General features: G+C 38.1%; 2 protein-coding genes and 1 pseudogene across 4 annotated transcripts in view; 1 reads left to right on the top strand and 2 right to left on the bottom strand.

Moving 5' to 3' along the window:
- Positions 1-6,378: 6,378 nt before the first annotated feature.
- Tcf24 (transcription factor 24) lies at positions 6,379-15,215 on the bottom strand. The gene is made up of 3 exons (XM_046428572.2): positions 14,936-15,215; positions 13,974-14,367; positions 6,379-8,545 (listed from the first exon to the last, which is right to left on the bottom strand). The coding sequence occupies exons 2-3, from the start codon at positions 14,340-14,342 to the stop codon at positions 8,432-8,434; spliced, it is 483 nt and encodes a 160-aa protein (XP_046284528.1). The 5' UTR covers positions 14,343-14,367; positions 14,936-15,215; the 3' UTR covers positions 6,379-8,431.
- On the top strand, positions 8,900-8,997 carry LOC124082175 (U6 spliceosomal RNA; annotated as a pseudogene).
- Positions 15,216-16,373: 1,158 nt separating the features above from the next.
- Ppp1r42 (protein phosphatase 1 regulatory subunit 42) overlaps positions 16,374-18,820 on the bottom strand; it is an 86,663-nt gene continuing 84,216 nt past the window's right edge. For all 3 annotated transcript variants that reach the window (XM_046428563.2, XM_058573981.1, XM_046428564.2), the window contains one exon: positions 16,374-16,698. In XM_046428563.2, the coding sequence (XP_046284519.1) occupies positions 16,653-16,698 (46 nt within the window). In that variant the 3' untranslated portion in view covers positions 16,374-16,652. The remainder of the gene's footprint in view (positions 16,699-18,820) is intronic.

Here is an 18,820-nt window from a genome sequence, read left to right as displayed (position 1 = left end):
TCATACATTTGTCTGTTGTATACTTTAAATGAAACTTTTTGTTCTTCCAAGTTTCTTGGGTGTTCAATCTTCAACACCAGGGAATTGGAGACCCAGATCCTGGTTTATTCTTAACACTGGTATTAACTAATTTGGATTTTTTGTTTCATGAGTTTATTTTTTATTTTTATTTTTAAATATTTTTTTAGTTATAGATGGACATATCTTTTATTTATTTTTATGTGGTGCTGAGGATCGAACCCAGTGCCTCATGCATGTGAGGCAAGTGCTCTATCACTGAGCCACAATCCCAGCCCCTCATGAGTTTATTTTTATGTAGTCAAATTATCTACCTTTTCCTTTATGGCATCTTATAAGTTGTGTATGCATGTCTATGTGTATGCGAGAGAGAAAGACTCTTCTTGCCATCTTATACTCTTCAACTAAAGAGCTAATTAGCCAGAGAAGATGTGCCTGACTTTGAACTGCTAACATGTACTTTCTTAGTTATAATTTTATAATAGCTGAGGGGAAGAGGAAAAAAGGAATGGAACATTTATTGAGGGCAGATCATATGTCTAGGGCTTACTATGCTGAGCAACCTGAAGCAAAGATGATGTTTTCCAACCAGACTGGGGGTGTGAATGTAGGTCCCCCAAGCATCCAGGCAGATAATAGAACAGGCAGCCTAGGGTAGAAGTGAAGAAAAGACTGCCTAAATCTGAAATTGGGCCCTGACACTGGCTAGTTGGACAACCCTCAGCAAGTTTCTCAGACTCTATGTTTTCCTACTGCATTTGTAAAGGTCTGCGAAGGTCCTCAAGATCACAAAACTCTTTAGGTGTGTTCTTTATATGATTAAATAAAACAGAACACTGAGCAGTCCAGTTGTAAATTGTCAACACCAGGGGTCTATCTCTACCCTATCAAATGTGCATGCTACAACTCAAACATGAGGAAAATAATGTAGCTTTCTTTTTTTTCCGGTATCTGACCTCATGTTGCTCCAGAATTCCCAGCCCCAAAGAGGAAAACCACCTGCCAAACAAGTTTCTTTTAATGTTCATCTCTGTCAAATATTCAGTCAAGTAAAAGTTGAAATTTTCAGGGTTGTTTTTCCCTTTCAATGGGATTCCTAACTGCCTTTCCCACTCTGATTCCTAGATAACTTCAGGGAAAGGTTGTGAATCCAAAGGAGATGGATGGAGGGAGCACAGGTTCCTATACTGTTTGGCCCTTAGGTCTAGCCTGTGACCATCTGGTTCCTCAAGGTCATGATGGCACCAACTGCTGAGTCCTGAGTCCTACTGACAACCTCCTCTTCTTAAGGGCCCCAACTCTGCCTTCTCCTGCCTCCTGGCATCTTGTCCTGGGTACTCTTGGTTTAGAGACTTGTGGTGAGGTCAGCTCTGTTCTTCAATCTTCCTTCCCCCCTCCCACTCTGCCCAAAGTAGATGCCAGTGTGGACTGATGTCCCCACTGGTGCCTTTCTCCCTCCCAGCACTTTGGCCTGAGACCCTCCCACAACTGTTACCACTTTGAGTAGAACTCCACATAAGGACCTCCAGTCTTGGCTCTTGTACCTAGAAGATAGATTTGGGATTTAGAATTCCATTTTCCCTCTCAATAAAGTCTGAAATTTAAGTCTATTATCATGCTAGAGATTCTGAAGATCAGTTTCGCATTTTTAAAAGTGTAGAATAACTTCATTCCAGGAGGAAACTTCCCCTAACCAGAGGACTTTAATTCAATAAATGAGAGGCTGAGAGCCACCCTTGAATAATTAAAAACATACTTTCTCCTCCTTTCTTAGTGAACTGCTGCATACCCTGAGGATATTTACTCATAGAGAAGTGCTCTAACTCAATTCTCTACTAAAAAGTGAGATTTCCACATCCTTCTGGAGTCAATTTCCTCTTCTGTCAGTTTTGCTTCCCACCCATTCCTTCCTCAAGTTTGACTAAACCTGGATCTGTAGGAACAATCTCCAGCCACTGAAGGATACTATCCACTCTTACGGGAAGTTCTGCTTCCTTTCAGTAAGGAAAGAGAGGGAGCTCACATTCACAAAGTGTGCATCTGAGTGATCACAAGTCTGGATGGGGCTTGCTGGGTTGGGGGAAGTGGAGAGTGCCACAACACGCCACCAAATCGTTCAGGGTCACTCCAGGCGAATTGGGGTTGGCAGAAATGACCACACTGAGACAGAGAAAATACCTTTTTCTTGGGATTCTTCAGCGATGGCTCCTCTACTCCACTCCCACAAGGAAGGCAGAAAAAGAGGAGGAGGATGTTCTGAGGATGTTTTATTGAGGGGAAGACACTGGAGAAAGTTCCACCCCATTGAAGGGGGGTCAGGCTTCAGGGGGTTGAGTCTAGCCTCTTGATGTCTTGTGGTCAGCAGGTGGACATCTAGGAAGGGCACACCCATCTCAGGTGCTGTGTGGGATCCAAAGGCAGAGCAAGAGAAAAGGACACATACGTGCACAGCCCAGACAGAGCAGCAACCTCAGTCCAGTCTGTTCCTGTGCTCAAAATGCTCACAGCTCACACACACAGCCCATGGCTGGCCTGGGACAGGAGAGACCAACCACCATTGCTTACGGTGACAATAAGTTTTCTGTGTTGGGTTAAATCACTTCCATTGCTACTATAACCTAAACATTGGGTGTCTGGCTGGAGAGGGATATAGGCTGGCACATCCCTAGGTGTGGCAGCTCCCTGGGCCTCTCGGACTGAGCATTGCCCACTGTTAGCAGTTTTAGATTCATGTTCTGATCTGGTCCTGAGGACAGATCTGCTTTTTCAGGGCAATCTCTTCCTTGTGCCTCTAGAGTATAATCACACCTGTAGCCTGACTGGACACTGAAGGAAGAGACTTGTCTCTGAAAGGAGAATCTAAATACAGTTTCTCATCTTTCTTCCTTCTCTTAACTCTTTCTCCATCATTGCATACCTGTATTTACTTGGCTGTTGCCCACATTTCAAGATGATTATGGTACAGGAGTACACAGTACTAGGGGGGTTGTTGTGCCGCAAACTACAATTTTGCATGGGCCTTTTTTAAAAAAAAAAATATATTTTTTTAATATTTGTAGATGGACACAATACCTTTATTTTATTTGTTTATCTTGATGCGGTGCTGAGGATTGAACCCAGTGCCTCATACGTGCTAGGCAAGCACTCTACTGCTGATCTACAACCCCTTTTAAAATTCAACTTACTTAAAAATTTTTATCTGCATGATAGACCCATCTATGTAAAGAATTACTAAGATGGTTTAGAAAATTTAAATTGAGTTTTTTCAGAATTTTTTTGAAAAATGAAAATGTTGAAAATCAATTTTTATTTAGAGTACACTTTGTTTGAAATGGCTCCCACTTTACAGTGGCCATAAAAATGGAAAGGAGTAGTTAAAGTTCATTCATAGGACATACCTCTTGGTCCTCAGGGGCCAGGAATGCATGTTTCTTCAGTAACATCCATGAGCACAGGAAATAACTTCTGACATAATCTTTAAGCCTAATAGTTAAGATTATTCTCCAGTTTATAATGTAAAAGCTTCTGACAGCTAAATGCTATGGTATGAAAGCATTTGAGTGACTGGGGTATGTTTCACTGAACTGGTTTCTCTTATGAATTGAAACTAAGACTTGTGTAAACATAGGAAGGGAAACCTTCCTCTGGTTTATATAGTTAGGCAAGAATATTAATGTCCCTCATTTCCAACTGTGCTGCAGTTCCATCTGTGCTGTGCTCACAGTCTACAGGAAGCAAATCTGTGGGATTTGTGGGGCATTCATTTTTCATTACAGCAGTCACATATAAGACGACCAGCTACCATTATGTAACAAAGTACATATTAATTTCTTTGTGATGTTCAATTTTATAATAATGTTTCCCTCAAGTACTCCTTTTAAAAATTTGGAACCTCAGCTTTGTGAATATTTTTTAAGTTACAAGAACAATAGGAAAAAAGTAAAAAATTAAAAAAATGTACACCTCGGAGAAAAAGAAACAGCATACTGCTACTTGTAAGTTATCTAGAAAACTGCTGGAAAGCATCTAATGTTTTTTTAAAAAACATGAATTTATCACCAGATTAAGGCAGAATCTGCGGGTGCTAGAAAAATCAAAGTTCATGGCTTTTCAAAAAATATATATAATATATATAATTTGTGGTAACATAGTTAGAAAAGAGCATTTAGATTAAACCATTTCTCAAAATACCTTGTAAATACAGATCAGAAGCAATCTGTTTGATTTATATTTTTTTCCTCCCTGCCAGCTAAGAAGAGCAACAATACAATAGAGCCAACAAGTAAGCTGTCTTATCACAATGAGAAATACAATTTATGTGTTCATTTCTGAGTGAATCATGTATGGCTACTGCAGAGATATTTTGTCTGTATTTGATTATTTCTTCAGAATGACACTATGATATACTGAGGCCAAAAGAAAAAAAAGATTAAATAATGTGCTGGAAAATATAGACATAATTATCTCTCCTATTTCCTAAAAAAAAAAAAATACTTACTAGAGCCTGAACATTTTCTCTTTAATTGAAAATAAATGGCTAGTTGCTTTCATGAATATAAAATGAGGCCCTTTGAGAGAAAGAGAAATTACCAAATAATTCATCCTAAGAAGCAATTTCAGCTAAAATAATTAGTACATTTCAGTAGGGTCAGTCAACATTTATTTTCTTTTTGCAGTTTCTTCTACATTTAAATAAAGTCTCCATGAGCAGATAAGAAAGTTACTGTTTAGGTAATCTGCAACTCTGCAGACTATAATAATTTGGTTTAAAAACAAGCCTTATCATTATTATGTATATATATATGTAACTACATGACAAATATGATTCTGTACCATGTACACTTAGAAAAATGAGAAATTATATCCCATCTATGTATATCAAAGAGCATAAATGTATGCTACTATAATGTATAACTAATGAAAACAAATAAAAAATTTAAAAATAAAATAAAGTAAAAACAAGCCTTATAAAAATGCAAGACTCCTCTTCATTACCAAGTGATATAGAACACATAATCCCCAACTTTATTCCAGACATCTCTACAACAGGACTCTTACTTTCTGCCTCACTTCTTTTTGTAGTTTATATTTAAAATAAGTGAATATATGCTTTTAAATGTACTTTTATTAATGTGTAATCAATGAATAATAAACTAAATGGCACTATATTTTTTTAGTCAGAAAAAAATATTTTAGTCAGAACTGGTTTTGCCTTTAAAAAAGCATTTCCCAAGCCCCCCAAATTATTATTATAATTATTTAAAATAAATGTAACTGTGTTATATCACTAGGAAAGCCAAATGAACTGAAAGAAATTTAACTGAGGATTTCCCCCAACAGATTACAGGGTTATAAATACTGTGATCCAAATATATCCTCTCCCTAGTTCTAGTATATAATATTTTAAGGACAACATGGTGAAGAAGCTAGGTAGGTATCTATACTCTAGAAAGATCTTCAGCTGGGTGTAGTGCTGCATACCTGTAATCCCAGCCATTTGGGATGCTGAGACAGGAGGATAGAAAGTTTGAGGCCAGCCTCAGAAATTTAGCAACCTGTCTCAAAGTTAAAATATAAAAAGGGTTGGGGATGTAGCTCAGTGGTAGAGTGCCCCTGGGTTCAATCCTTAGTACCAGAAGAAAAAAAGAAAAAAATTTTTTTTCAAATGTACCATCAATGTTTGTTAAATATTCCAAGAGATAGATGCAAAATAAACAGACTAATTTTCAAATTAGTGCTTCCTTTTATTTTAATAATACTCCTTATCCTGACTGTGCATCATTAATTAAAAGAGCATGCTCCTTTGGACCTCTGGATGAAAATTTGCAACTTCTCCTCTAAGATTTTCCAACCTATTAAAAGCCATTGGGGGGTGGGAGTGGGTGGGAGCTGGGGTTTTGGCTCAGCGGTAGAGCAATCGCCTCGCATGTGCAAGGCCCTGGGTTCGATCCTCAGCACCACATTAAATAAATAAATAAATAAATAAATAAAGGTATTGTGTCCAAGTACAACTATAAATAAATATTAAAAATGCTGTTAACATATTTAGCAATGTCATAAAATGTAATGAAAACATGACAGAAATAACATTTCTTTGTCATTTATAACTGGACAAGTAGAAATAAAAATACCATCAAAGGGAAAAGGCTCTATACTATATAATAGTATGATTTAGAAAAGTCCAATAATATCAGTTTTTTCCAATTAAATAAAAACTGTAGTCTAACTGATTAGAATCATTAGTGAAAAAACGATTTTTCTGAAATTCTTACTATCAAATTTAGTGTTTACAGGCCTGTTTGAGGTAACTTTAAAAAAGTTTTGATTGCATTCCTTAAGATGAAAAACTGTTAAGCACCTCCTATGGCAATAAAATGATGAATGCTGAATCCAAATCTTATTTTATTTTTTATTTCTTTTTAATGTTAGATGAATGGGTAAACATAGTCACAATATTTAAATATACAAACATTTGTGTTATATATCAATATGTAGAAAGATTTTATTATTGGTCACATTTTAAGGAAGATATTCATATTAAAATAATAAAAAGTTACAAACTATTGGATATAAGCCAAAACCTGGTCATGCTGTACTGAATCAACTGATAGTTCTTGCCTTCAAATGATATTTTACTTCATTTCACTGCCAAAAGCTGGAAGAAAACTGAGGTGAAAATAAAATGGTGGGTCGATAGTTATAGTAATTCAACCAAGATCATTATTTTTGCTATCTGTTTGCTAATCTTGGATCAAATTCAGCAACTTTAAAACTAGGTTATGAGAAATATATTATGAACTTCACAGTTGGAAAAGGGAAGAGTAAAGACTGAGGAGAAAATCAAGAAGTGATAAAAGGGAATCTAAGTCAGCAACGAGAGGACTAATGTTGATTCTTTCCCAGTGTTTCTGCTATACTCCATTGTTCCAAGCTCAGTGTGTTCCCTGACAAACATCTCTACTCATGGCTCAGACCACATGCAGCTTCCCTTCTGAGAATTTCCCACTTACTAAAATATTTTAAATATTAGCATATTTAAAGATTTAATAAAATGTTATAAAAATCTATGACCAAAATGACACTTCTTTAGCATTAAAACAATAACTGGACAAGAAGAAAGAAAAAACAACGTTGTCAGAGGCAAAGCTCCTTTATTTAACACAAATTTCAGGAGGTTCCTATTGCAAACTAAAGCCACTAGTGTGATCAGTCAGATCCATTGTTCCCTGAGCACTTCACGATGTACAGTGCAGTGGGAGGCCTACTGCTACAAGTTCATATTAGGGCAGATTCAGGAGTGGTCTGCTCCAGCCTGAATTTAACTCAGGACACTCACTGTATCCTTAGATCCCCCTCAAGGTACACATCAGTGCCAGAATTCCCAAATCAGACAGGATTTTCCCCATTTTGTAATGGCCAAATTATGATTATGAAGGTAGATTATGAAGAGCTGATGTGAGAAGGGATCTGACATCTATGGCCATACCACCTTGAACAGCCGGATCTCATCTGATCTCTGAAGCTAAGCAGGGTGGAGCTCAGCTAGTACTTGGATGGGAGAAGGGACCTGACTCCACCACTGGCTGAGGAAGGTCAGGGGGATTCACTGACGGCTCTACAAGGCCTGAAAAGGCCACTGTCTCCAAAATGGCTACAGCTGAACTTGGTCACCTAGCTCAGAACCTGAAAGAAGCAGTGATATGGTGTGACCAGGAGAAAGTGTGATGATAGTGCTGTCCAGTGACACCCGGACTCTTTTTCATACTGGCTGCCTGTATTCCTAGTGCCTTTCACAATCTGGAAACATGTAAGTCATGTCCGAATACTGACTAACCCTTTTGAAAGGTGGGCATTTCCTATAGAGCAAATTATTTCTGATACTCCAAACAAATCTTCTAACAGGGAAAATCACTAGTGATAGAAGCTACTGCAACAGACTTTATGCATATATAAAGCCAAACTAAATAAATGGTCTTGAATCTGATAGTTGAAATGCATTCTTGGTCTTCACAAAGATAGAATACTGACATATCACAAACACGGATTTTTTTTTTTAAGCTACAAAGACTATACTGATAGATATTGGCTTTTACATTTACAATAGATATACTACAGAAAATGTGTGCCTTCTTTGGATATATACATAATTGTTTCCTTTTGTGTGTATTTTCCTACTAATTTCTCTTGTACTATATAGCTATCACTCTCACAATGAATAGATAAGCAATATGTTTTACATAAGATTGATTACCTCATTCTACCTTTAGACAGATAAATGTGGACATCAAACTATGGGCTCCAATGTAAACTTTCAGAAATGATGTTTGTTATGTTTGATGTAATAAATTATAATTCTTTCATAGTATTTAAAAACAATAGACACCACTTCTATCAGCTAACACCATGAGAGTCCCTACGGCTGTGAGTCTGTTGGAGTGTTGCTATGATTTGCTTTTTCTCCAGAGACCGAATGCTTCAGAAACTGACCAGTAGCACCAATGTATAATCTTGATCGCATGGGCCATTTCTGAAAAGAGAATATTTAAATAAGATTCCAAAAGTTAGTATCTGGGACATATGTAACATATTTGCAGTATTAAAAATTCCAAAAACCCCAGAGCAAATGCAATATTATACAGCCAGTAACAATTATAATTATGAAGTCTAATAGAATATTAGAGAAATGTTTATTAATGCTAACAATGTAAGTAAAAATATATCCAGACTTTGACTATAACCGTAAAACTATGTGCATATGTGTACAAGAAAAGAGTGAATACATAGTTAAGTACAGAAAAATCTGTCTATCCACAGATTTATAAACTAAGTCCAAAAAAAAAAAATCACATGCAAAACTTAGCTCTAAAGATTGAGAACCCAATTACATTCTAAATATAGTAAAACAGGAATGATAAGAGAAGCTTAAAGTGGCCCCTGAGCAAGGATGACATGCAAATTTGTGAAGCATTCCAAATTTCTAAGTTCTGGTGTTTTACTGCACAGCACGATAACTACAGGTAATATGTTTTATATTCAAAAGAACCAGAAGAAAGAATTCCTGAATGTTTTCATTGAATAAAAAAATGATTAATGTTTGAAGAGATATGCTTGCCCTGACTTAAACATGATATAACATACATGTTTTAAAACATCACATTGCACTCCATATACATATATATACATACATATACACACACACACACATATATATATATATACATATATATATGATTTTTATGTTTCACTTTTAAAATTTTAATAAAAATAAAAGAAAAATAACTGGGATGTGATATTATCTGGAAAGCTTCTGTTCTGTTGTTCTGTGGCATCCAACAAACATCTATATTAATGTCTCCAGATGTGATAGTGAATATGTTCCCTGTAGCTCAGTCTCACTATGTTGCCCAGGCCAGCCTTGAACCCATGATCCTCCAGGATAATTCAGATTACAGGTATGTACCACCACATCCATCTGAGCAATCTAGATTTTAAATATAAGTAAAATTTAAAATTTGTATGACTTGGAATTTAAAAGAGTCTACTCCTACTTAGTCTTCCTAAAAATAACCTTGTATGGTATGTTTGATAGAGAAATAAGATTGACATTGTGATACTTATTTTTCCAAATTCATTTCAGAATTTTTTTTTAAATCACACAAATACATTCATATATATTCTGGGTACAGCATTGTCACTGGTCCTGCCCTTAGGATTCCTGCCAGACTGCCAAACCAAATTGTTTTATGAAATGGCCTGAGGCTCATCTGATGTGTCAAGGTCTGGCCTTGTTAGATCAGATTTAAGTCCTACATTATGCTTAAGACCCCAGTGCTGTGGTGTTAGGGACAAAATGCATACCTTAAAGCCTTAAACTCCAAGATGATTAACTGGAAGGTAATCAGAGTTAGATTAGATCATAAAGGACTAATGGCCTTTGAAGAAAAAGTCCAGTCTGTGTGTCTGTCTGTGTTTGCCCCTGCCCCCCTTTCTTTGGTGTGTATACCTTAGCAAGGAGAGGCCATGTGACAACATAGAGAAAAGTGGACCATCTGGAAGCCAGGAGGAGTGCCCTCAACAGGAACTGACCCCTACCACACCTTGATCTGGACTTGCCAGCCTTCAGACTATGAGAATATAAATTTCTGTTGTTTAGGACATCCAGTCTGTTGTATTTTGTTTTGGTTGCCTGAGCAGATTAATACATGCTAGGCGAGTGCCCTACCACTGAGCCATAACCTCAGCCCCTGTAAACTCTACTGAAATAATGTAATGAAATAAGGTAGGGCAGAAATCATCAATTTCAAGTACAGAGTTTTTGGCAATATTATGTATCAGTGCTTCTCAACAGACCCCTGTTCAATTTTCATAAGCATAAAAAATTCATGCTCATATTTCAAATGTAATTTGAGAATTAAGTGAATTAAATATATCTAAGATCAAAAAAGACACAAATATTACTGAATGCTCCCCTCTGGTTCTCATGTGCTACCCAGCGCTCACTATGTTAGAGTTGCTCTAAATCATTCAACTAAGCATACAGTCAATCAAAGAGTCTGTTCCTTATATCCTTGCTGGGACATAAATAATGAATGAAGCAACAAAAAAAATGTGGATTTTTGCCTCATTTACATGTATTTATTACACAATAAAGTTTTCAAATTTAAGAATTTTGTGTCCTTGATTTTCAAAGTTTGTATATAAAGATCTTATTCAACCTAACGTAGGCTGAGAAATAGTTCTTTTGGGGGATGGATAATGGGGATTGAATTCAGGGGTACTTAACCACTGAGCCAACATCCCCAGCCTGTTTTTTATATTTTTGTGTTGAGACAGAGTCTTACTAAGTTGCTTAGGGCCTTGCTAAGTTGCTGAGGCTGGCCTTGAACTTGTGATCCTCCTGCCTCAGCCTCCTGACCCACTGGCATTACAGGTGTGCCTGGACACAGAAATAGTTTATAAGAGTCAGAAATTAAAATGTAAATATTAGTTGGGTTACATGTCAACAAGATGTCAAAAAGCCAGCTGACTGATTTACATTCCATTTTTCAGTGATTTATTATAGCACCACAGAGTAACATAATCCTGAACTCTACTTTCTTTTTTTTAATATTTATTTTTTAGTTGTAGTTGACACAATACCTTTATTTTATTTATTCATTTTTATGTGGTGCTGAGGATCGAACCCAGGGCCTCACATGTGCTAGGCGAGTGCTCTACCACTGAGCCATAACCTCAGCCCCTGTGAACTCTACTTTCTTATGGACAATGATTCTCAAGGGGTATGGCAATTAATAAAGTCATCTGTGCTTTTCTCCCAAAGTAAAGGTCTAAAAATACATTCCTGTTCTCCTGGAAAACCACTGCTCTTTGGGCCAAATTGTTACTGATCCAAAATGCTTATGGTACAAAGAGATAAGTATGGGTGTAGGCCCCAGGAGTCTAAGCCTACTTTCTTAAAACTCCAGTTTCATTTGAGTTTGTTTTTTTTTTTTTTTGGTTTTGCCTACTGGAGATGGTAAGAATGATAAGTATGAGCTCTACCACTGAGCTATACCTCTGATCCCTCGTTTCAGATATTTTCATGTAGGTCCCCAACAGCTCTTACATGCTAATATATTGGTAATAAGGATTGATGTTTCAAAATCACAGCATCGGAAGTATTTGTTAAAAGATCTTTTGTTATCAGAGTAGAAGTTAGTAACACTGTTCTAAGGTAGAAACATAAAATCATTTTAGAATACCTACTAATATAGTTTACAATGAATCTTTAGTTAATTAAAAAAGATCATAATATTTTTATTCCTTTTACAGTAAAGATAGACTTATTATTTAAACATTTTGGTTCTTTTGTAAAATAATGTTAACAGGTGGTTTCAATTGCATATATAAAATCTTTGAACCTCGTCAGCACATGGTTATAACATTTTACCTAACAGCATTATACCGTTATTTGCATTTTTATTTTCATTTCTGTAATATGTTCAATTAGGTCAAGGACTGAGTCTTACTCATAAGGATATTTACTATCCCAAAACACTGCTTTACTCATAGCAGAAACTCAAATGTTTGATTTTAAAATATATTGTTACTTGTTACACATCAATTTCACTTTTTAAAAAAAAATATTTTTTTAGTTGTAGATGGACACAATACCATTATTTTATTTTTATGTGGTGCTGAGGATCAAAGCCAGTGCCTTCCACATGGAAGGTGAGCACTCTACCAATGAGCTACAACCCCAGCCCTCAATTTCACTTCTAAGAGAGAATCTTTGACCTTCTATCATAATGTTTAGAATTGTTCATTAATGATCAAAATAATTCAGAGAACAAATGAGATTTAATTTCATAAAACAATTATATGACTACAAAAATATTTGGTACATGAATTAAGTATAAAAAAGTTTGTTATGCTTACTGTTACAGTCTAACATTAATGCTTCTAACATTTTTCATTAAAAAAAAAAACTCACTCCATGAAATTAAGGTGAAAAACTTGATTTCTCATTCTGAATCATAGCTCCCACAAAGGAGAAATTTAACATGTACTTTTATGTTAGAATATACTTAATGTTAAACTTTTTTAGAGTAAACAGCAAATGTCAAGTCAAAAGAAATCTAAATTAGTGGTATATATGAATAGCAATCTAATACACAAAGTAATATAAATCCCCTTAATCAGAATGAATGACTTCAACAGAGATCATGTTATAAAACTCAGGAATGGGATGGGGGGGGTCTATCCTAATTATAAATAATGATATTTTATACATATATATTTTTTAAATAGTTGTAGTTGGACACAATATTTTATTTTTATGTGGTGCTTAGGATGGAACCCAGTGCCTCACAAGTGCGGGTCAAGCGCTCTACCACTAAGCTACAACCCAGCCCACTTTACCGTATTTTTAAAAAATTTTTTTAAAATTTTGTAGTTGTAGATGGACAGCATTCCTTTATTTTATTTACTTTTATGTGATGCTGAGGATTAAACTCAGTGCCTCACACCTGTGGTGCAAGCACTCTACTACTGAACTACAGCCCCAGCCCTTACCATATTTCAATAATGATTATTCACTAACTTATTGAACAATGACATACTTAAACCTAAGTCCTAATTTTGTATTTGCGTATGTATGTTATAAAATACTTCAGAATGGAAGAAACAAAAATTTGAAAATTTAGGGTTAGCAAATATAGAAAAGATTATGCATTTCGAGTAGGAAGTTGGATTAATGTAAGGTTTCAAAACAAATCTAGGGGAAATGGATGATATAGATTATGCAATATAAATTACTAATTTTAGTCCTATATATCATATTAAATGACATCTGTGATCATTCTACCTATATGTAAACAAATTATGCAAAATGGATTGTCTTGGCTAGTTTTGTACATTACAAACTTTGAATATAATATTTATTCAATTCGCTCAATGTACATGCCAATCTATTATGAAAATACATAAAACATTATAGCTTTTCTAACATTCTTACTAGCTGTCTGGTCTATGGTTTTAACCTTTATTTAAACTGAAAATTTGTTTCATGGAGATGTAGAACCGTCTCATTTGTTCTTGGTGTTACCGAACAATTTCAAACGTTCTCCTAGGATTAATTAAAGGAAGATAATTAATTGTATGATTCCACTTCATTCGTGATATCTTTCAAATTTCCCAAAAAATACAATGAAATTAAAATAACCCAAGCTTTCTCACCCTGAAAAGTGCAAAAATCCTTAAATTGCCATCCTGTAAAGGGCATGACAGACTCCAGTCCAAGCCACGGATTCATTCAGCAGCCTCTTGCAGTGTGGGTTCTTGGTGTCAGTGCCCCCTCGGGCCGAGGTCTCCTCACCCACGAGGAGTAACTAGAGCTCCGTGGCATCTGCCCAGGCGGTGAAAAGGCAGATTCAAGGTATCCCAGTCCCAGCCCCGCAGTGTGCCCTCCCGCCTACCTTGACTGGGTGCAGGTAGCCATCGCCACTCAAAGCTCCCAGACCAGGATCCGCCGCAGCCTCGGCGTCGTCCTGCAGGCTGCGGGTAAGGTGCGCGATGTAAGTGGTGGCCAGCAGCAGCACGTCCAGCTTGGATAGCTTTGTGTCGGGTGGTACCGACGGCAGCGTGCGCTGGAGCTCCAGGAAGGCGTGCCTCAGGGTTTGCACGCGGCTGCGCTCCCGCGCCGCGTTCGCCGCGGCTGGCCGGCCGCCTCCCGAGCGCGCTCCGATCCCAATACGCCCCGGGCTTGAGTCGCGGGTGACAGTGGCCGGGGGCCTGGGCTCAGCACTGGCGCTCTCGGGGCTGTTCACCGGGCGGCCGCGGTCCATGGTGGATTCCTGCGCACAGCGCGCGCTGCAAAGGACCGAAAGCGCAGTGAGGACGGGGCGCGGTTGGGTTTAACCTGAGGGGTGCAACCCTCTAGCTGACGCAGCGCGCCGGCCCGGCCGCTCGACGTGGTTAAGGGTTTCTCAGAGATGAGCTCTTTTGAAGTGGTATGTTCTGCCTTCCAGCGCCTGGGCAGAACGGTGGAACCTCAAAGTTTCTGAGCTTCGTAAAAGTAGGAAGAGGGGTTTTGCCTTTTTGGGACGGGCTTTGCTTTTTCCAGGACAAATTAAGCTCAAGGGCTACTGTACCAGGGAAGGAAGATCTCGGAAGCACAGCTCCGTTTCGGCACTTGGTGCTCCGGCAGTTATTAGGCCAGCCCCGCGGGAAGTGTTGCGAATCATTTTCGCCGGCTGGGCGGGAAACCCTGATGTCTCTCTACCACGCGAGGTGGCACACCGGCCGCCCTCGGGTCTTTTGCGCCCTTGGGAAATTTCCGCCTGAGAAACGGGGACCCCTGGCCTCGCCCTGGACTAAGGCACCGGCTACCGCTATAAACTTGCGAACTGTGCGGAGCGAGAGGGACCGGGAACCTCACCTTTCCTGAAGCCGCCTTGCGGGTCTTGGATCTGCTGGGTAAGGGGACGGGTACGTCAAGCCGGGTCTGCGTAGACAGGGCCGCGTGGGTCACTCCATCGTTGTCCAGCCAAAGCCAAAGGCTGCTTTCAGCTTCTTCTGGTCACGCCTTTTATGTAGGGATCCCTGAGGCCATGAGTACGTACCTCCACCGCGACAGCCCGTCGGGCGGAGGCCTGCGCCCATGTGGGGGTAACTCTATGGGCTGAGGCCTCTAGGAACCTTGGCGGAGGGAGACTCATTAATCAAACCGCCCGGCAGGGCGGGCCAGGGGGTGGGGCGTCCGCCACTCAGCTCCCGCGCTGCGCCCTGCTTTCCCAGAGGCGGGGCGCGGGGGTTGCAGGGTCCAGCGCTGGGGGTGTCCGTAGGGTGGGAAAGGGTCTAACCTCGCCGCTGTCTTTCCACCTGGCCCCAGTCGGATTCCAGGCCACTTTCCAGGCCCGCGCAGGGAACGCCGTTTGGTTGCGCGTGACAGCTTTCTGCGAGGAATGTCGAGTGTGCCACGTCGATGCATTAGCTTTTTTTTATCCTACCACAAGGTAAATATTTCATGCTGTCCTCATTACGCATGGTAGTAGTCCCCCCACCTCAGTACTCCGTGACCAGGTTAGGTAGGCGCTGTGAGACAAAACTGCACCTTGCTTAAGACCTCGAATGTCCCCGTTGTTATGTTTTAGGAACATGGACCCTAGCCCGCGATTCTGTCATCCCTCGGGGCAACAGCTTTTTTATTTTAATTTCTCAGACATACAATTCTTTACTTGCTTTGCACCTGTGCCCCCAAACGGTGTGTGGTTTGCAGCAGTGCAAGGAGAAACTAGATCCAAAGCTCCTTTATAAACGGGCGCTGCGCCCCCAAGCCGATTCCGACAGAGCATTCCGCTCTGACTCTCCCAACCCTCCGATTTTCTTGAAGCAAATCAAACATGAAATTAAAGAACTCTTATATACTGATACCATAAAGCTGCCGTGCGTCCTGCACCCGTCGTTTTCCCGGGTGAAGTCTGAGTGGACACACAATACTTTCTAGCAACGTAATTAGGACATATTAGAAACAATGTCTACAATTGGAACATTCTTTTCTTTGGGGGTAACTATATAATATCAAATTTAAAGTGTCATCAAAGAAACTGCTCTTGTATATAATATGTTTTTGTATGCTTTCCAGTAGCTTTCTAACTTTCCAAAGTGAAATTACCAACCTGTAGATAGTAATGGTGGTATTTGTTATATTCGGACATACCAGTCCAAACATTAAGTATATTTGTAAATCAGAAGGATCTTTGGGTTTCTAAAATCTGTTCTCATTCAATAACTGTAATTAAATTCACACTTTAGAAAGAGGCACACCCAAATTCCATTGATTCAAAAAGGCCCTCTATTGAATAGGAAAGCTCATCTTTATTTCCCCAGTAAATTGTGTGTAATGAGTAATAAAGCAAATAGATCTTTGAACTGTCACACGTGGAAAGCAAAATTTGAGATTCTATAAAGAAGCAAATCAAGCAACACATTAAAAAACTCTTATATACTAAGATACCATCATAAAGCTAAAAACTCAAAAAATGTTGCCAAGTTTTATGAAGTTAAAAAAATAAGATCACTTGAAGCTGAATTTACTTGTTTTCAGCAAATTTTCTTTTACTTTTGGATTATGGAAAAGATGAGATTCATGCACATCATTTTTTTGTTAGCAAGGTTTCAGATTCCTTCAAAGAGAGATTCCTGTGTGCATAAAGAGAAAAAAAAAGTGTTTAGTTTAAAATAAAAGTATTTTTTTAAAAAAACCCACAAACAGAATCCAGGATACAATGATAGTAGAGGCTAATAATTAGTCACCAAAGTTTTAATCTTTTCAAGGAGAGTTTAAAAGGAAGCAGAAACACATATTTTCCTGCTTTGGAAAAATGAGAAAAATCTGGGTGGGGAGAGTTATGGAAATTAGAATATTGGAGGGAAGGTTGACCCAGGCTAAGGGGAGGCAAGTGAGGTGCCTGGAGCTCCTTAAATTTTGCACTCTTGGCCCAGCCTATTAGAGTCACCTGCTTATGTATGATGATGTGGAGGAAGGACAGGGCTCTTCTCCACCTGTTGAGCAAGAAAGGACTGATGATAACAAGACCAACTTGCTTGTTCAAACTTCTGCCACTCTAATCAGCCTCTTGGATGAATCTAAGTATTTCTAATTCCTGAAGGAAACCCATTATTTTTTTTTTAATTTGTAGTTGTAGACGGATAGCTTGCCTTTATTTTATTTAATTTTATGTGGTGCTGAGGATCAAACCCAGTGCCTCAGCATGCTAGGCAAGTGCTCTACCACTGAGTCCCAGCCCCAGCCCCAGGAAACCCATATTTTTAATTAAATTCAAATTATGAAAAGCTTGGAATTTCTTTTATTACATAATTAGTAAGAGGTGCCTCGTATCTAGCACTATATGTGCTAAGTGCTTTAGAGGTATTTCTCATTTAGTCTTTACAAAATTTCCCTTTTTCCAATTGGGAAAATAGAGGGTCAGCAGGTTTAGGTAACTTGTCCAAGGCCACATAGCTAGAAGGTGGTTGAAACAGGGTCCAAACCAAGCAGATTGATGTGTAGGTGGACACAATACCTTTATTTTATTTATGTGGTGCTGAGGATCCAACCCAGGGCCTCACACATGTGAGATGAGTGTGCTACTGCTGAGCCCCAGGCCCAGCCCTCATTGTGCTCTTCTATTTAGTATTTGTAGAATATTTTATAATATGCCAAATGTTTTTTGCATCTATTAATTTCAATAAAGTACATAATTTAAATAATTTGATTCCAATCCAATTCCTATTTTCATAGAGTATCTTTCCTTTCAGTTCTTAATTGCATAGTCTTCCAAAAAGAGTACTACAGATTTTTATTTCTCTGATTGTAGTGTAGGTCTTAGAATTAAGTCTTTTTTTCCCTAAATATGTCAAGTTGCACTGTTAACTTGATAAGATTACCTTTATAATGCAAATATCACACATCAGTGAATAAAAAGGTTTTATAAAACATTTATGTAAAACACAAGATATAAATATTTTACAGGTATATAGAACAATTACATTAATGGTACTTTCCTTTGCCTTTCAACTATTTCCCTCATAGTTTGTTCAATTTACCTGTTTGAGTGTATAGTTCAAGTTTTGATAAACATATGCAGTCTTATAATCACCACCACAATAAAGATGCAGAACATTTTTATCATCCTGCCTTCAAATTCCCTGACTCTATGTAAGTCAATCCTTTACCAACCCTCAGTTCCTGGAAACTACTGATCTGTTTTCTGTCTCTATGATTTTTGCCTTTGCCATAAAACAAATAGAAGCATACAGTATTGGAGCCTTTTGAGTCTAGCTTCTTTCATTTAGCATTATGCTTTTGAGACCCATCCATGGTTTTGAATATATCAATCGTTCATTCCTTTTCATTGCTGAGTGGTATTCTATTGTAAAGATGTTTCACAGATTGTTTATCCATTCCTTAGCTGAGACACCTTTTAGATGTTTTCAGTTTGATTACAAACAAACCATTATAAACATTAAGGTACAGGCTTTTTTAAGTATAATATTTTATTTCACTTGGGAAAATACCTAGAGGTGGAACTTCATCAAATTATTATACAAAGTGACCATCTTATTTTTGCATTCCCATCAGTAGTACATGAGAATTCCTTTCTTAGCCAGTACTACTAGTTTCTTTTATTTTTTTTTCTAGTACATAATTTTTAAGAAAAAAATTGAGTTAGGGGCTGGGGTTGTGGCTCAGTGGTACAGCGCTTGCCTGGCACTAGGTTCCTCAGCACCACATATAAATAAATGAATTTTTAAAAATTAA

Source organism: Marmota monax, unplaced genomic scaffold (genome assembly GCF_021218885.2).
Source record: "Marmota monax isolate L192 unplaced genomic scaffold, Marmota_monax_Labrador192_F-V1.1 WCK01_AAM20220418_F8-fsc00044, whole genome shotgun sequence".
Lineage (NCBI taxonomy): Eukaryota > Metazoa > Chordata > Mammalia > Rodentia > Sciuridae > Marmota > Marmota monax.
This window is presented reverse-complemented; position numbering and strand designations above follow the sequence as displayed.

Coding starts and splice junctions, on each gene's coding strand:
- Tcf24 (XM_046428572.2), bottom strand. CDS start 14,342: ATGGACCGCGGCCGCCCGGTGAACAGCCCCGAGAGCGCCAGTGCTGAG. Junction 8,546..13,973: donor GCTACCTGCACCCAGTCAAG/GTAGGCGGGAGG, acceptor TTCTCTTTTCAG/AAATGGCCCATGCGATCAAG.